Below are 11,695 nucleotides of genomic sequence, written 5' to 3' on the forward strand. Positions count from 1 at the left end.
GAGAAGTGTGCAGAAGGGCATGAGACAAAGGAATGTGTAGTATTTGGGAAAGTAGTGGTATGTGTTAATTGTAAGTGTGCCCATGGGGCTGGGGATCGGAAATGTCCTGTGTGAGAGAGGCAGGTTGAGGTTTCCAGGGTTAGAGTAGTGCAGAAGTTGTCATATGCTGAGGCAGTGAAGGAAGTAGAGGAAGATGGGTCAAGGGTGAGGGATCCTGAGAGGAGTGGTGTGACTAGTAGACATGTACCACTACAGAGGGATAGGCCAACAAGTGATATTATGTTTCAGTAAGATTACATTTTTAGCATTTCTAGCAGTGGTTATCAACTGTACTGCAGGGATGGAACGTAAGTCGTGGTACATTGAGGTTGTGGTGGCAGTTGCAGAGGTATTTGGGTGTGCGAGACTTGACATCAGAAGAGTTACAGGGTGTGTTAAGTCTTGGTGTCCCATCCTTTCAGGTTGTTGGCCTGAGGAAGGACTAAATAGATTGAAATAGTGGAGTACGGTGGTGTTCTTTTTTATTATTTTATGTGAGTGTTGTGTTAGATGGTAGGGTATTTGTTTATTTATGTTTTCAAGCAAAGTATAAGGGAGTTGTTCTCCAGTCTAGTAGGTGGGGGTAATGCAACATGTTTTCGATGTCAACCGCCGTTAAACCTCATCGAAGATGATGATGGCTAGTGTGTTTTTGCACCTGATGCATGTCCACGTCGTTTGAGCCAGACGAGTCTCCGTAGCTTAGTAAACATGAGTCACGTGCAAGGAAGAGGAAATGTTGAATGAGAATTCTGAAAGCCACAGCTGTCGCCATCTAGCCACATTTTTTTCTGATGAATATTGATGTTGCAACAAGCGTCTGTACATATAAATATACAATGCGTCTTTAAAGTCCATACTTTGATCGCTCATTAGCTGTCATGTCACCCTGTAATTGTATGAGCTAGCTACTGGCTAATACCTGTGTCTAACGGCGACGGGTCGAAGAGCGTACACCTGTGCTAGCTATCCATTAATTTGTGAAAATATCCAGTACGCCAGTAGCTTGTTATCACCCAACCCAAGGAAGGTATATCTTGACAGAATGCGATGGGAAACTGTTGGGCTTATTGTTCTGGAATCTTCAGAAGAGAAGCAAACATTATACAACGAGGAGGCGGGTAAGTGATACGCCCTTTAAACCAACGTTGGCTAGCAAAGGTTAGCTAGGCACAAGTATACAGTATCGGCGTAAAAAGATCCACGGTGTCAAGGCTTATGCCGCGTTCAAAACAACTGGGAACTCGGAAATCTCCGAGTTTCGAATTGTGTTAAAAATAACTGGGAACTCAACCGCGATCCGACTGGGAAAAAAATCGATCTGGACGGTCATGCATCTCGGAATTCCAACTCGGGAACTGACTTCACGACATTAAGATCACTGACGTTATAATTTGACCTCGTATTTTTCCGAGTTCCCAGTTGTTCTGAAAGTGGAATTATAGCTACGAGCCAGAGTCGCATGTCAAATAACGTTACCTTTCCCTGCGAACTAGCTAGGTTTTCCCGCAACAAGCTGAAGCGTTCCTCACACCACCCCTTCATGTGGGTTTTGCCATACACTGACACACGGCTTTGTAAATGCATGGTGCATTTTATGCTGTATTCAATTACAATTGACTAATATGGAAAAACATTTTGTTGACAGACTCATTGCATCCAGCTTCCTTAAAGGAAAATGACATTTCTGAGTAGGTTATAAACTGTAGGCTTGATGTTATTGATATCAGTTAGGCCTATAACGATACAGTTGTGATGCCAGGCTGTATCTGAGCAATTCCATGGTAAGAATTATGCTGAGACTCAGATTTTTCACATTAAAATGTATGCCAAACAAAAACCAATGATTGCAAAGCTAAACAAACCATACAACTCTATGCACAAGGACAACTTAGCAATTTCCACTGAACATTTGACAAAAACACATTTATTTGAACAATGCAGATGCAAAGTTTGGTAACAGCATGACTGCACTAACCACCATTCCGTGTCATTTCAGCAAGCCATGACACCCACCATCTAAGATTGTAAAGAAATTGTTTCTGTTGGTAAGAAACTGATATTAGCATTCATGAAACATTATTTTGTTGAAATATAATTTGATCCTTGAGAAATTAAGCTAATTGATTGCACGCAGATGTGACTTTTTATTTATTGATAGGGTTCACAAAATATTCAACACATAGTACCCAACATCCAATTTGGACCAAACTTCTTCCTACCATTGAGTAAGACACGAGGAACCAATAAGATGGTCAAGTCACCCACGGGACCCCCCACTCCAAAAACCAGTATAAATGTTTATTCGATGAGGTTTAAGGGCGGATGGCATCCAATAAATGTTGCATTACAGCCACCTACTAGACTGGAGTACAACTCACTTATACTTTGCTTGAAAAAAATATAAATAAACAAATACCCTAACACTACACTAACATAAAAATGTATACAAAAATAACACCACCCTACTCCACTATTTAAATCTATTTAGTCCAACCTCAGGCCAACAACCTGAAAGGATGGGACACCACCACTTAACACACCCTGTAACTCTTCTGATGTAAAGTCTCGCACAACCAAATACTGTGCCTCTGCAGCTGCCACCACAACCTCAATTTTCTGTGACTTACGTTCCATCCCTGCGGTACAGTTGATAACCATTGCTATGCATGCTAAAAATGCAATCTTACTGAAACATAATATCACATAAATCAAATGTATTTATATAGCCCTTCTTACATCAGCTGATATCTCAAAGTGCTGTACAGAAACCCAGCCTAAAACCCCAAACAGCAAGCAATGCAGGTGTAAAAGCACGGTGGCTAGGAAAAACAACCTAGGAAGAAACCTAGAGAGGAACCAGGCTATGAGGGGTGGCCAGTCCTCTTCTGGCTGTGCCGGGTGGAGATTATAACACATGGCCAAGATGTTCAAATGTTCATAAATGACCAGCATGGTCAAATAATAATAATCACAGTAGTTGTCGAGGGTGCAACAAGTCAGCACCTCAGGTGTAATTGTCAGTTGGCTTTTCATAGCCGATCATTAAGAGTATCTCTACCGCTCCTGCTGTCTCTTGAGAGTTGAAAACAGCAGGTCTGGGACAGGTAGCACGTCCGGTGAACAGGTCAGGGTTCCATAGCCGCAGGCAGAACAGTTGAAGCTGGAGCAGCAGCACGGCCAGGTGGACTGGGGACAGCAAGGAGTCATCATGCCAGGTAGTCCTGAGGCATGGTCCTAGGGCTCAGGTCTTCCGAGAGAGAGAGAGAGAATTAGAGAGAGCATACTTAAATTCACACAGGACGCCGGATAAGACAGGAGAAGTACTCCAGATATAACAGACTGACCCTAGCCCCTCGACACAAACTACTGCAGCATAAATACTGGGGGCTGAGACAGGAGGGGTCAGGAGACACTGTGGCCCCATCCGATGATACCCCCGGACAGGGCCAAACAGGCAGGATATAACCCCACCCACTTTGCCAAAGCACAGCCCTCACACCACTAGAGGGATATCTTCAACCACCAACTTACCATCCTGAGACAAGGCCGAGTATAGCCCACAAAGATCTCCGCCACGGCACAACCCAAGGGGGGGCGCCAACCCAGACAGGAAGATCACGTCAGTGACTCAACCCACTCAAGTGACGCACCACTCCTAGGGACGGCATGGAAGAGCACCAGTAAGCCAGTGACTCAGCCCCTGTAATAGGGTTAGAGGCAGATAATCCCAGTGGAGAGAGGGGAACCGGCCAGGCAGAGACAGCAAGGGCGGTTCGTTGCTCCAGAGCCTTTCTGTTCACCTTCACACTCCTGAGCCAGACTACACTCAATCATATGACCTACTGAAGAGATGAGTCTTCAGTAAAGACTTAAAGGTTGAGACCGAGTCTGCGTCTCTCACATGGGTAGGCAGACCATTCCATAAAAATGGAGCTCTATAGGAGAAAGCCCTGCCTCCAGCTGTTTGCTTAGAAATTCTAGGGACAATTAGGAGGCCTGCGTCTTGTGACCGTAGCGTACGTGTAGGTATGTACGGCAGGAACAAATTGGAAAGATGGGTACGAGCAAGCCCATGTAATGCTTTGTAGGTTAGCAGTAAAACCTTGAAATCAGCCCTTGCCTTAACAGGAAGCCAGTGTAGGGAGGCTAGCACTGGAGTAATATGATCAAATGTTTTGGTTCTGGTCAGGATTCTAGCAGCCGTATTTAGCACTAACTGAAGTTTATTTATTGCTTTATCCGGGTAACCGGAAAGTAGAGCATTGTAGAACACATAACATAATATCCCTCCCCCTTGACCCACCTTCCTCTACTTTCTTCACTGCCTCAGCATTTGACAACTTCTGCACTACACTAGCCCTGTAAACCTCAACCTGCCCCTCTCGCACGGGACATTTTTAATCCCCAGCCCCTACAATTAACATATACCACTACTTTCCCCAATACTACACATTTCTTTCTCTCATGCCCTTCTGTACACTTCTCACACCTAGGAACCCCCCTCCTACACACTGCTGCCACATGCCCATAAGCTTGACACCTGTAACAACGTAACGTATTCGTCACAAAGCTCGTACAGGATAACTTATATATCCTAACATCACTTTGTCGGGCAATGGCTCAACATCAAACCTTAAAAGAACAGACAATCACTCTTCTGTTTCACCACTCACACCACCTTGTCTGCATTGCACCAAACGACGAGCGTCACAAACACCGGGAATCTTTCACTTGGGCAAAGAATCATTGGTCAACTTTTACATTTACTGCTACCCCAGTTATCACTCCTTTCAATGGTGCCCTTTTCTTGAGATCAAAACAATTCACATTTCTTGCCCCCATTCGTTTAACGTGGAGCGCCTTCTCCCTCGGACCAGCAGAAACACAAACAATTATCACAAGACCACTTCTGGTTACCCTCACCGATTCCACAGCACCCAACTCTGTTTTCACCCGTGGATGGGCCGCAAAGCCGCGCACAGAAGACAGACCTAGCCCATGGGGAAGGGGGGGGGGGCCACACTTGGTAGCACAGAGCAACACTTTTAAGGGGCATTGCACAAATAATGGAGCTGACTAGGGAAACGCTTCCCGCTGTTCTTAGTGCCAGGCTGCACGTTCAAACTGCCAACACCCATTTATCCATTTCGCTGGTCTCATTTCTTTGCAACTTTGTATAGAAAACTAATAGCTTTTGCTCATGATGAAAATAAATTGTGTGGCCAAGCCAGTCCTCGATGAAAGCATTTGTTTGTTCTTCTCTCAACCACCTAATGCTTCAACCCAACTCTCCTTGAATAGTCCAACAAATGGCAGCTCTCTGAGAGGGCTATCCCCATCATGCAATTCTGATATTTAGACATCCTACAAGCCCAGAACATTGATGGAGAAATTGGTTAGTGACTGAAATGTTGTGACAATCCTAATAAAATAATACAATTATAAAGCATTCATGGCAGTCTTTTTTCAATAACATGGGATAAGTGACATTTACCATTAAACACAGCCCAACCCAATACCATTACAAAACACTATGCAATGTGTGTTTGGGACTTTTAACATTGAAGACCATTAGAGACCATAACATTGAAACCATTAGAACTGCTGTATCCTAATGGTTTGCTTGTTTTCCAGTAATGGTCTAACTAATCCAGACCTTAATGGAAATAAACCACACACGGAGGGTCCGTTTCCTAGACACTAATTAAGCCTAAGAGAAGGACAAACTGAATTGCTTTCCTGGGGGACTGGCTTGAATTGTGAGGATGACCACAATTTTTTTTTCATCATGGGCAATTTTTGGGGGATTTCTACCAAAAGTTGCAAAGATAGAGATGTGATCCATTTAATAAACACAAGAGACCAGCAAAATTGATTAAAGGGTGTGGTGACAGTAGCGGTAACAGCGGCATCTAGTGGGCAGAACGTGGTACTTTAACAATGTATGGTAAATAATGCAAGCGACTTCAATGGCTAATTTCTCTGAACATGGAAAAAAAACACCAGATTCACAAGGAATAAATTACATAGGATGAAGACGCAATACTCCAAGCAGCAGCTCCATACTACTTGTACTCGTCAGACAGAATGGATACTGTATACTGGTTGTCCGGGGTGGGATTGTGGGTGGCTCTGATAATTATATTGGATTCCTCATGTCTTAGTCAATGTTAGGAAGAATTATGGTCCAAATCGGATGTACGGTACTATATTTATTGAAGATTATATTAGTCCTATTAATTCAAATGGCCAATTTGCATGCAAACAAATGGCTTCATATCTCAGATCAAATTATAATTCAACAAATTAATGTTTGAGGAATGCTAAGAAACATAAGATAACTACAGAAACTATTTTATAACAATCTGAGTCTCAGCATCAATTGCCCGTCTCTTCTGTTGAAAGAACTAGCTATGACATGGCAGTGACCGAAAGCATCCTAAATGGATGTCAATATTGTCACATTTCTGTCCATACAGGTCAAAATACTTTAGAAGCAGTACAACTGGGGAACATTACACAATAGAGGTATGATACTTACATTTTTCTGGAAGTAGGCCTATGTCATGTTTCATCATGCATCACTTGGTTGGAAAAACATGATGTACTTACAGTGCAATTCTGTCTCCCCACAGTTTGAAAACCTTGTTGAGAGTGATGAGGTAAGTGTGTGAACATGTAGACCATATTTGTTAGATTGAAACAATCCGAAAGTGTGCCATTGGCTGACGATACACAGAAGACACGATGACTGTGGGCCTGTTCTGTATGATTCTTTGCCCACTTTTGGTATTTAAATTGTCTTATTTTAATTTCAGGCAGAGAGCCCACAAAGCTGTCCCAGGTACGTCTTTGAAACTTTTTGGGGGGACAGACGAATGCATATCAGAAGAATAATGTTAATCAGGGCTTGAACCAAGATGAGCTTGAGGTAATGTTTGTTTCATTTTGATACCAGGCCTATCAGTGAAGATGAGATCATCCACCTCAAAGAGCACCGGTATGCTGCAATTTCCGATCAGCAGACCTTGATAGACGAGAAGTTGCAAGCAGAGGTAGGCTTACACAAGAACCGTGCCTCAAAGGGCTGGAGAAATATTTTTTTTTGCTTTCATATAATGGAAGGTTCAATTCAAAGGTCATTACACTTCCTCGTTTATGAACTTTGTACTGCCTTACTTTATCTTGCTACATGAATCTAAGATAAGTTTATGCTTAGCCTACATGCTCATAGCAGCCTTATATTTTAATTTTGGTAGATTTTATTTATTTATTTGCTTTTCAGAATTGTTTTGCAATTTTGGTTTTCTGTTCTCAACTTTGTTCTTTGTTTTGTCATTTCTGCTCAGTTATTAGCACAAGAGGAGAAGTTAAGGCTAGAAGAGGAGGCTAGAAATGCTGCCCAGCGTGAGGCCGCCAGGCTGGCACGCGAGCGAAAGCTAAAGGAGGTGAGGCGGCCATTATTGAGTACGCCTGTCGTCCCTTCACTACCTTGTTCCGCCTCACCCACCTTTTCCTTGGCTCTACCCCTGCTTCTTTTGATTAGTGTTGCACAGTACACCAAAACTTCTGTACTTTTTCCACATTACAACATTTCAAACAGTTCGGTTCTAGAATTGTTCGGTTGGTCGTTCTATGTGTCTCACGTTTGGAAATCAACTAAATGTATTGCATTTATTAAATTATTTAATTAGCCAAAGTTTAACATAAGACCTGAACAGAACGCATCAGTGATTTGTATTCCCTGCCGCTTTCTGAAGAGGCAATGAGAATGCCCGTCTGTGTATGGTAGCCATATGTGCGGTGCGTGTGTAGCCATTAGTGATACTAATAATGAGCGTCTTTGTGTAGATGGAAAGGCTTTCCCAAAAACCTTTCTAAATTAAAAAGTTTATGCCTACCTGGCAGAATCATGATTATTTGCGTCAATCCAGTGGACGCTTGTTTTACAAACTCTATCACGTGAGCTACAGAAACACCGCTAACCAAACAACCTAACCAAACAACCATGCCAACTGCATGAGCACTTAAATTAAAGGGTAACGACATTCAAATCTAAACGTCTTAGAATTTTCCCAGACTTCAAAACTAGTCCCCTAATGTGGTTTAAGCATTTTTATGGACTTAGAAAAACTAAATTGGATGTTCTATTTCAAAAATTTGTGAGCACAGTCCTCCCCATTTTTTTTTTTTTTTGGTGTGGTATCGTTTTGGTATCGAGTATCGTGATACTAAACCTGGTATCGGGATAGAAGCCATAATTCTGGTATCGTGAAAACACTAGTCTTTATAACCACTTCAAGTACATAATATCACAAATTGGTGGTCAATCCTTTGTCAATCTAAAGAACTGTAGTCTATGGTAAGTCTCTCAATATGAATTTGTAAATCGTACCCCCAGGCAAGTGTCCTTTTGAAGTAGTGATTTGCCTCAGTTAATTCACACAAAAAGGGAAAGGCATGTGTCTACACTTCATTTCTTAACCTCAAATTAGTCTATGCATCCATTCATTTCCATTCTTTTGATATTTGAGTTGTTTCTCAATGTTGTGCTTTTTTAGTATTCATTCCACAGTTTTTCCCTTGGTTAATTCCATTTTTTTCATCTGTTTGCCTATCTGCCACCTTAATTTTAACACAGTCGGTAATGGCAGCATGTAACTAACAAATCTTCAAGTGATCATTATTTACATTTACATTTTCGACCAAGTGTTTTTCTGAGGTATAATTATTTTTCAAAGCAACAGCTTGCACAACGGAAAAAAAGCAAGACAGAAGTCCAAGGTGGCGCAGCCCATCCAAGAAAGTGAGTATATCAACCAAGTAAAAATGGCTACCTCATGGTCCATGTGTGTCAGTGATGGTATGACCATGAAATTGAGTTGTTGACTGTTTCTCCTCCACTGGTTGGACTCTGTTCTAGGCATGGCTCAGGTGAAGACTTTGATGTCTACCTACAGAATGTGAAAGTCATGTCAGAAGCCTTCAGGAGTAGCAGTGAGTCCGCTATTTCAGCACAACCATTTTCTGTAGCCTATATATTATATTCCGTGTTTGAAATGGTTTCTCTCAAATTGTGCATACCAACATTCTATGTTAAGATAAAACACTTTCTGTATCCCTGAAAGTTAATCGTCATGCCTCATTGAGAGTTCTTGCTCTTTGAAACCATCTGTGATTTGATAAGCCAGTGTTTGTGTAATCAGGGCTGTCCTCTGAGACTAATGTGATCACTCCCAACACGGAGAGCAGCTGGGACTTCAACACCAAGACCCGCTCCACCAACGATGACGGAACCTCACTGGACCTGGAGTGGGAGGACGAGGAAGGTGGGGGCTTGTGTAATTACTTATTGTCTTTTTGTTGTCCCCTTGGATGTTTTGTCACATGTCAAAAAAGACATTCCCTGAACATACTGTGCAGTTTCATTGAACAACAACAGTAATTGTTGAATTCAACCCTCTCAAAACCACCACTTGAATGGCCATGTGATGTTTAACTAGACGTATCAAATTGTCCTTGTCTTCAGGGATGAACCAGGTGGTCCCAGCGTGGGAGAGGTCTAAAACCGAGGAGGACATACTCCGGGCAGCACTCCGGCCGGGTGAGAAGCAGACGACCAGCGGTACGGCCTCCGCCTCTGAGGACTCCAACGCCCTGGAGTGGGAGAACGACTTTGTGAGCGCTCACGGCGAGGATAATGCTGAGGACAATGCAGAGGACTCTGAATACGAGTGCTTTGTCAACCCTGTCATGGATATGCACACCCCATCTGAGGTAACACCACCGGTAGAGATAACTGCACCGGAGACTGAGAAGAGATAGTCCCCATCGCCTGGGGAACCAGAGTCAAATCCTAATGTTAGACCACATTTTGAATGTTTGATTATACACCTCATCAACTTCAAATGTGTTTGTTTGTCCTCATTGGCTGGTGGACCAGTTTTGATTTGACAATCTTCTCTTGTGTTAATTAAGCCTTAGTTGGCAACATTTTCATGTCATCCAGTGCATCATTGAATCAAGTGCAATTTCCAGATCTAGTTTGGTGTGATAGTGATTGTGTTTTTATTTGTGAGAGGGCTATAGTGTTTTCACAGTTAGAATGAACTGAAAACAACATCGGGACACGTACAATAAAAGCAACAACAACCTTCTATCAGTGCCTGAATCACTAGGAAATAAAACTTTCATAAATTGTTGACCAGTTCATAGGATAGTTAGCTGATGAGGATTTTGTCCGTTAACAAGTGAATATTTAATCAAAGTGGTTCTCCAAGGATCATAGCTTGCCAGTTGTCTGGTATGAAACATGTAGAGAACCCCTAATGGAGTGGAGTATATCATGTAGCAACTTGTCTGTACACTCAATGTGTTTTTAATTGGAAAAATGCAAGTCCTAAGATTTGCTATTTTGTTTATCCTCTCAGTTCCAATTAACAAGTGACTCATCATGGACACACAGTACTACATTTGATTTGTTAGTTTGAAATTACATGTGTCTGTTAGTCAAATGCTGCTCAAGTTATGGACAGGTTTGTGTGCCCAACATTTTTATTTGTATTATATACAGTAAAGGTTGGCTACATCACATTTGTAGAATTCCTTACACCTATGTACACATTTAAATCTTACAGCGTCAGACTTTTCTATTCTTTTAAATAAAAGTTTAGGATTGATTTGTCATGGTGAGTAGCTCGTGAATTGTTTATTTTACGCTCAAGACCAGCTGATTACAAGAGAACATGGATAAACGAGCATCTGTTGTCTCCAGTACTGCTCCTTCCAATGGCACTGCCAATAGCGTACAACTTGGGCTCCAACTCTTCAATCTCGCCTTTATTTTCTGTTTTAGCACAATCTGCCATTTTTCAAGACCTTTTAAGAATGTAACCCTGATCACTGGAATTGGACATGGTTTGATTTTATTGAAATGGTTGATGTGAAGACATGGCTAGGAATAACGAGGAACTGTTTGGGGACTACAGTATGCTCTAAGAGGTTTCTAGAGATGGACCAATACGTGTATATATCATTTCTTTGTGTGCACTAGTAAATTAGTTTTTGTCTTCCCTCACTGCAAAAGGAGACGCTCTCACTACACCCTTACAATGTGGAGATGATGTGCCTACTTTAGAGGCTTTTGCTTTATTGAACAGAATACTGTCTCACCTTGATTTTGCAATTGTTGTGACGTTTGTGACAACAGCGATTTTCCCCCGTAGTTCAGCCCTACTGTACCTGGGGAATCCAAAGCTCCACCATTTAGGTTGTTTCACCGTATTGAGAGGGAATCCTTTGTTTGTACTGCCTATAGCTTTACCATCCTAGAAACACAAGCCATTTGATTTTTAGCAATTAAAGTGTTATCATAATTGGAGTGAAGAATTACCACAGCTGCACCATTGGCCCAACTCCAAATCGGACCTCCTATTTGTCTGGCATCAAACTCAATTCACAATATTTTGTCCACAGAAAGTGTTCAGACTGTAATAATTGGAGGGATTGTATTGCAGCTTATCTATCTATGCACTGTTTGATTTACGGGAACTGGTGGGTCCAATCAATGACTGGTTTATAGTATGTGTTTGTAGTGTTTTCCAAGGATACTGTCCTATTTTTACGTAAGTTAGCATGGTGTTAAGAGTTGGAC

At 42.0% G+C, this 11,695-nt stretch overlaps 1 protein-coding gene across 2 annotated transcripts; it reads left to right on the forward strand.

Moving 5' to 3' along the window:
- Positions 1 to 770: 770 nt before the first annotated feature.
- On the forward strand, positions 771 to 10,734 carry LOC120048051 (AP-1 complex-associated regulatory protein-like). Of its 2 annotated transcripts, none has more exons than XM_038993738.1 (10): positions 771 to 1,160; positions 6,522 to 6,570; positions 6,678 to 6,704; positions 6,861 to 6,886; positions 7,001 to 7,097; positions 7,392 to 7,490; positions 8,784 to 8,848; positions 8,966 to 9,039; positions 9,249 to 9,371; positions 9,572 to 10,734. In XM_038993738.1, the coding sequence occupies exons 1-10, from the start codon at positions 1,090 to 1,092 to the stop codon at positions 9,865 to 9,867; spliced, it is 927 nt and encodes a 308-aa protein (XP_038849666.1). In that variant the 5' UTR covers positions 771 to 1,089; the 3' UTR covers positions 9,868 to 10,734. The 2 variants fall into 2 exon arrangements, with proteins under 2 accessions (XP_038849666.1, XP_038849667.1); XM_038993739.1 differs by having other exon boundaries at positions 8,790 to 8,848.
- Positions 10,735 to 11,695: the final 961 nt, after the last annotated feature.

The sequence above is a fragment of the Salvelinus namaycush genome, chromosome 5, assembly GCF_016432855.1.
Source record: "Salvelinus namaycush isolate Seneca chromosome 5, SaNama_1.0, whole genome shotgun sequence".
Taxonomy (NCBI): domain Eukaryota; kingdom Metazoa; phylum Chordata; class Actinopteri; order Salmoniformes; family Salmonidae; genus Salvelinus; species Salvelinus namaycush.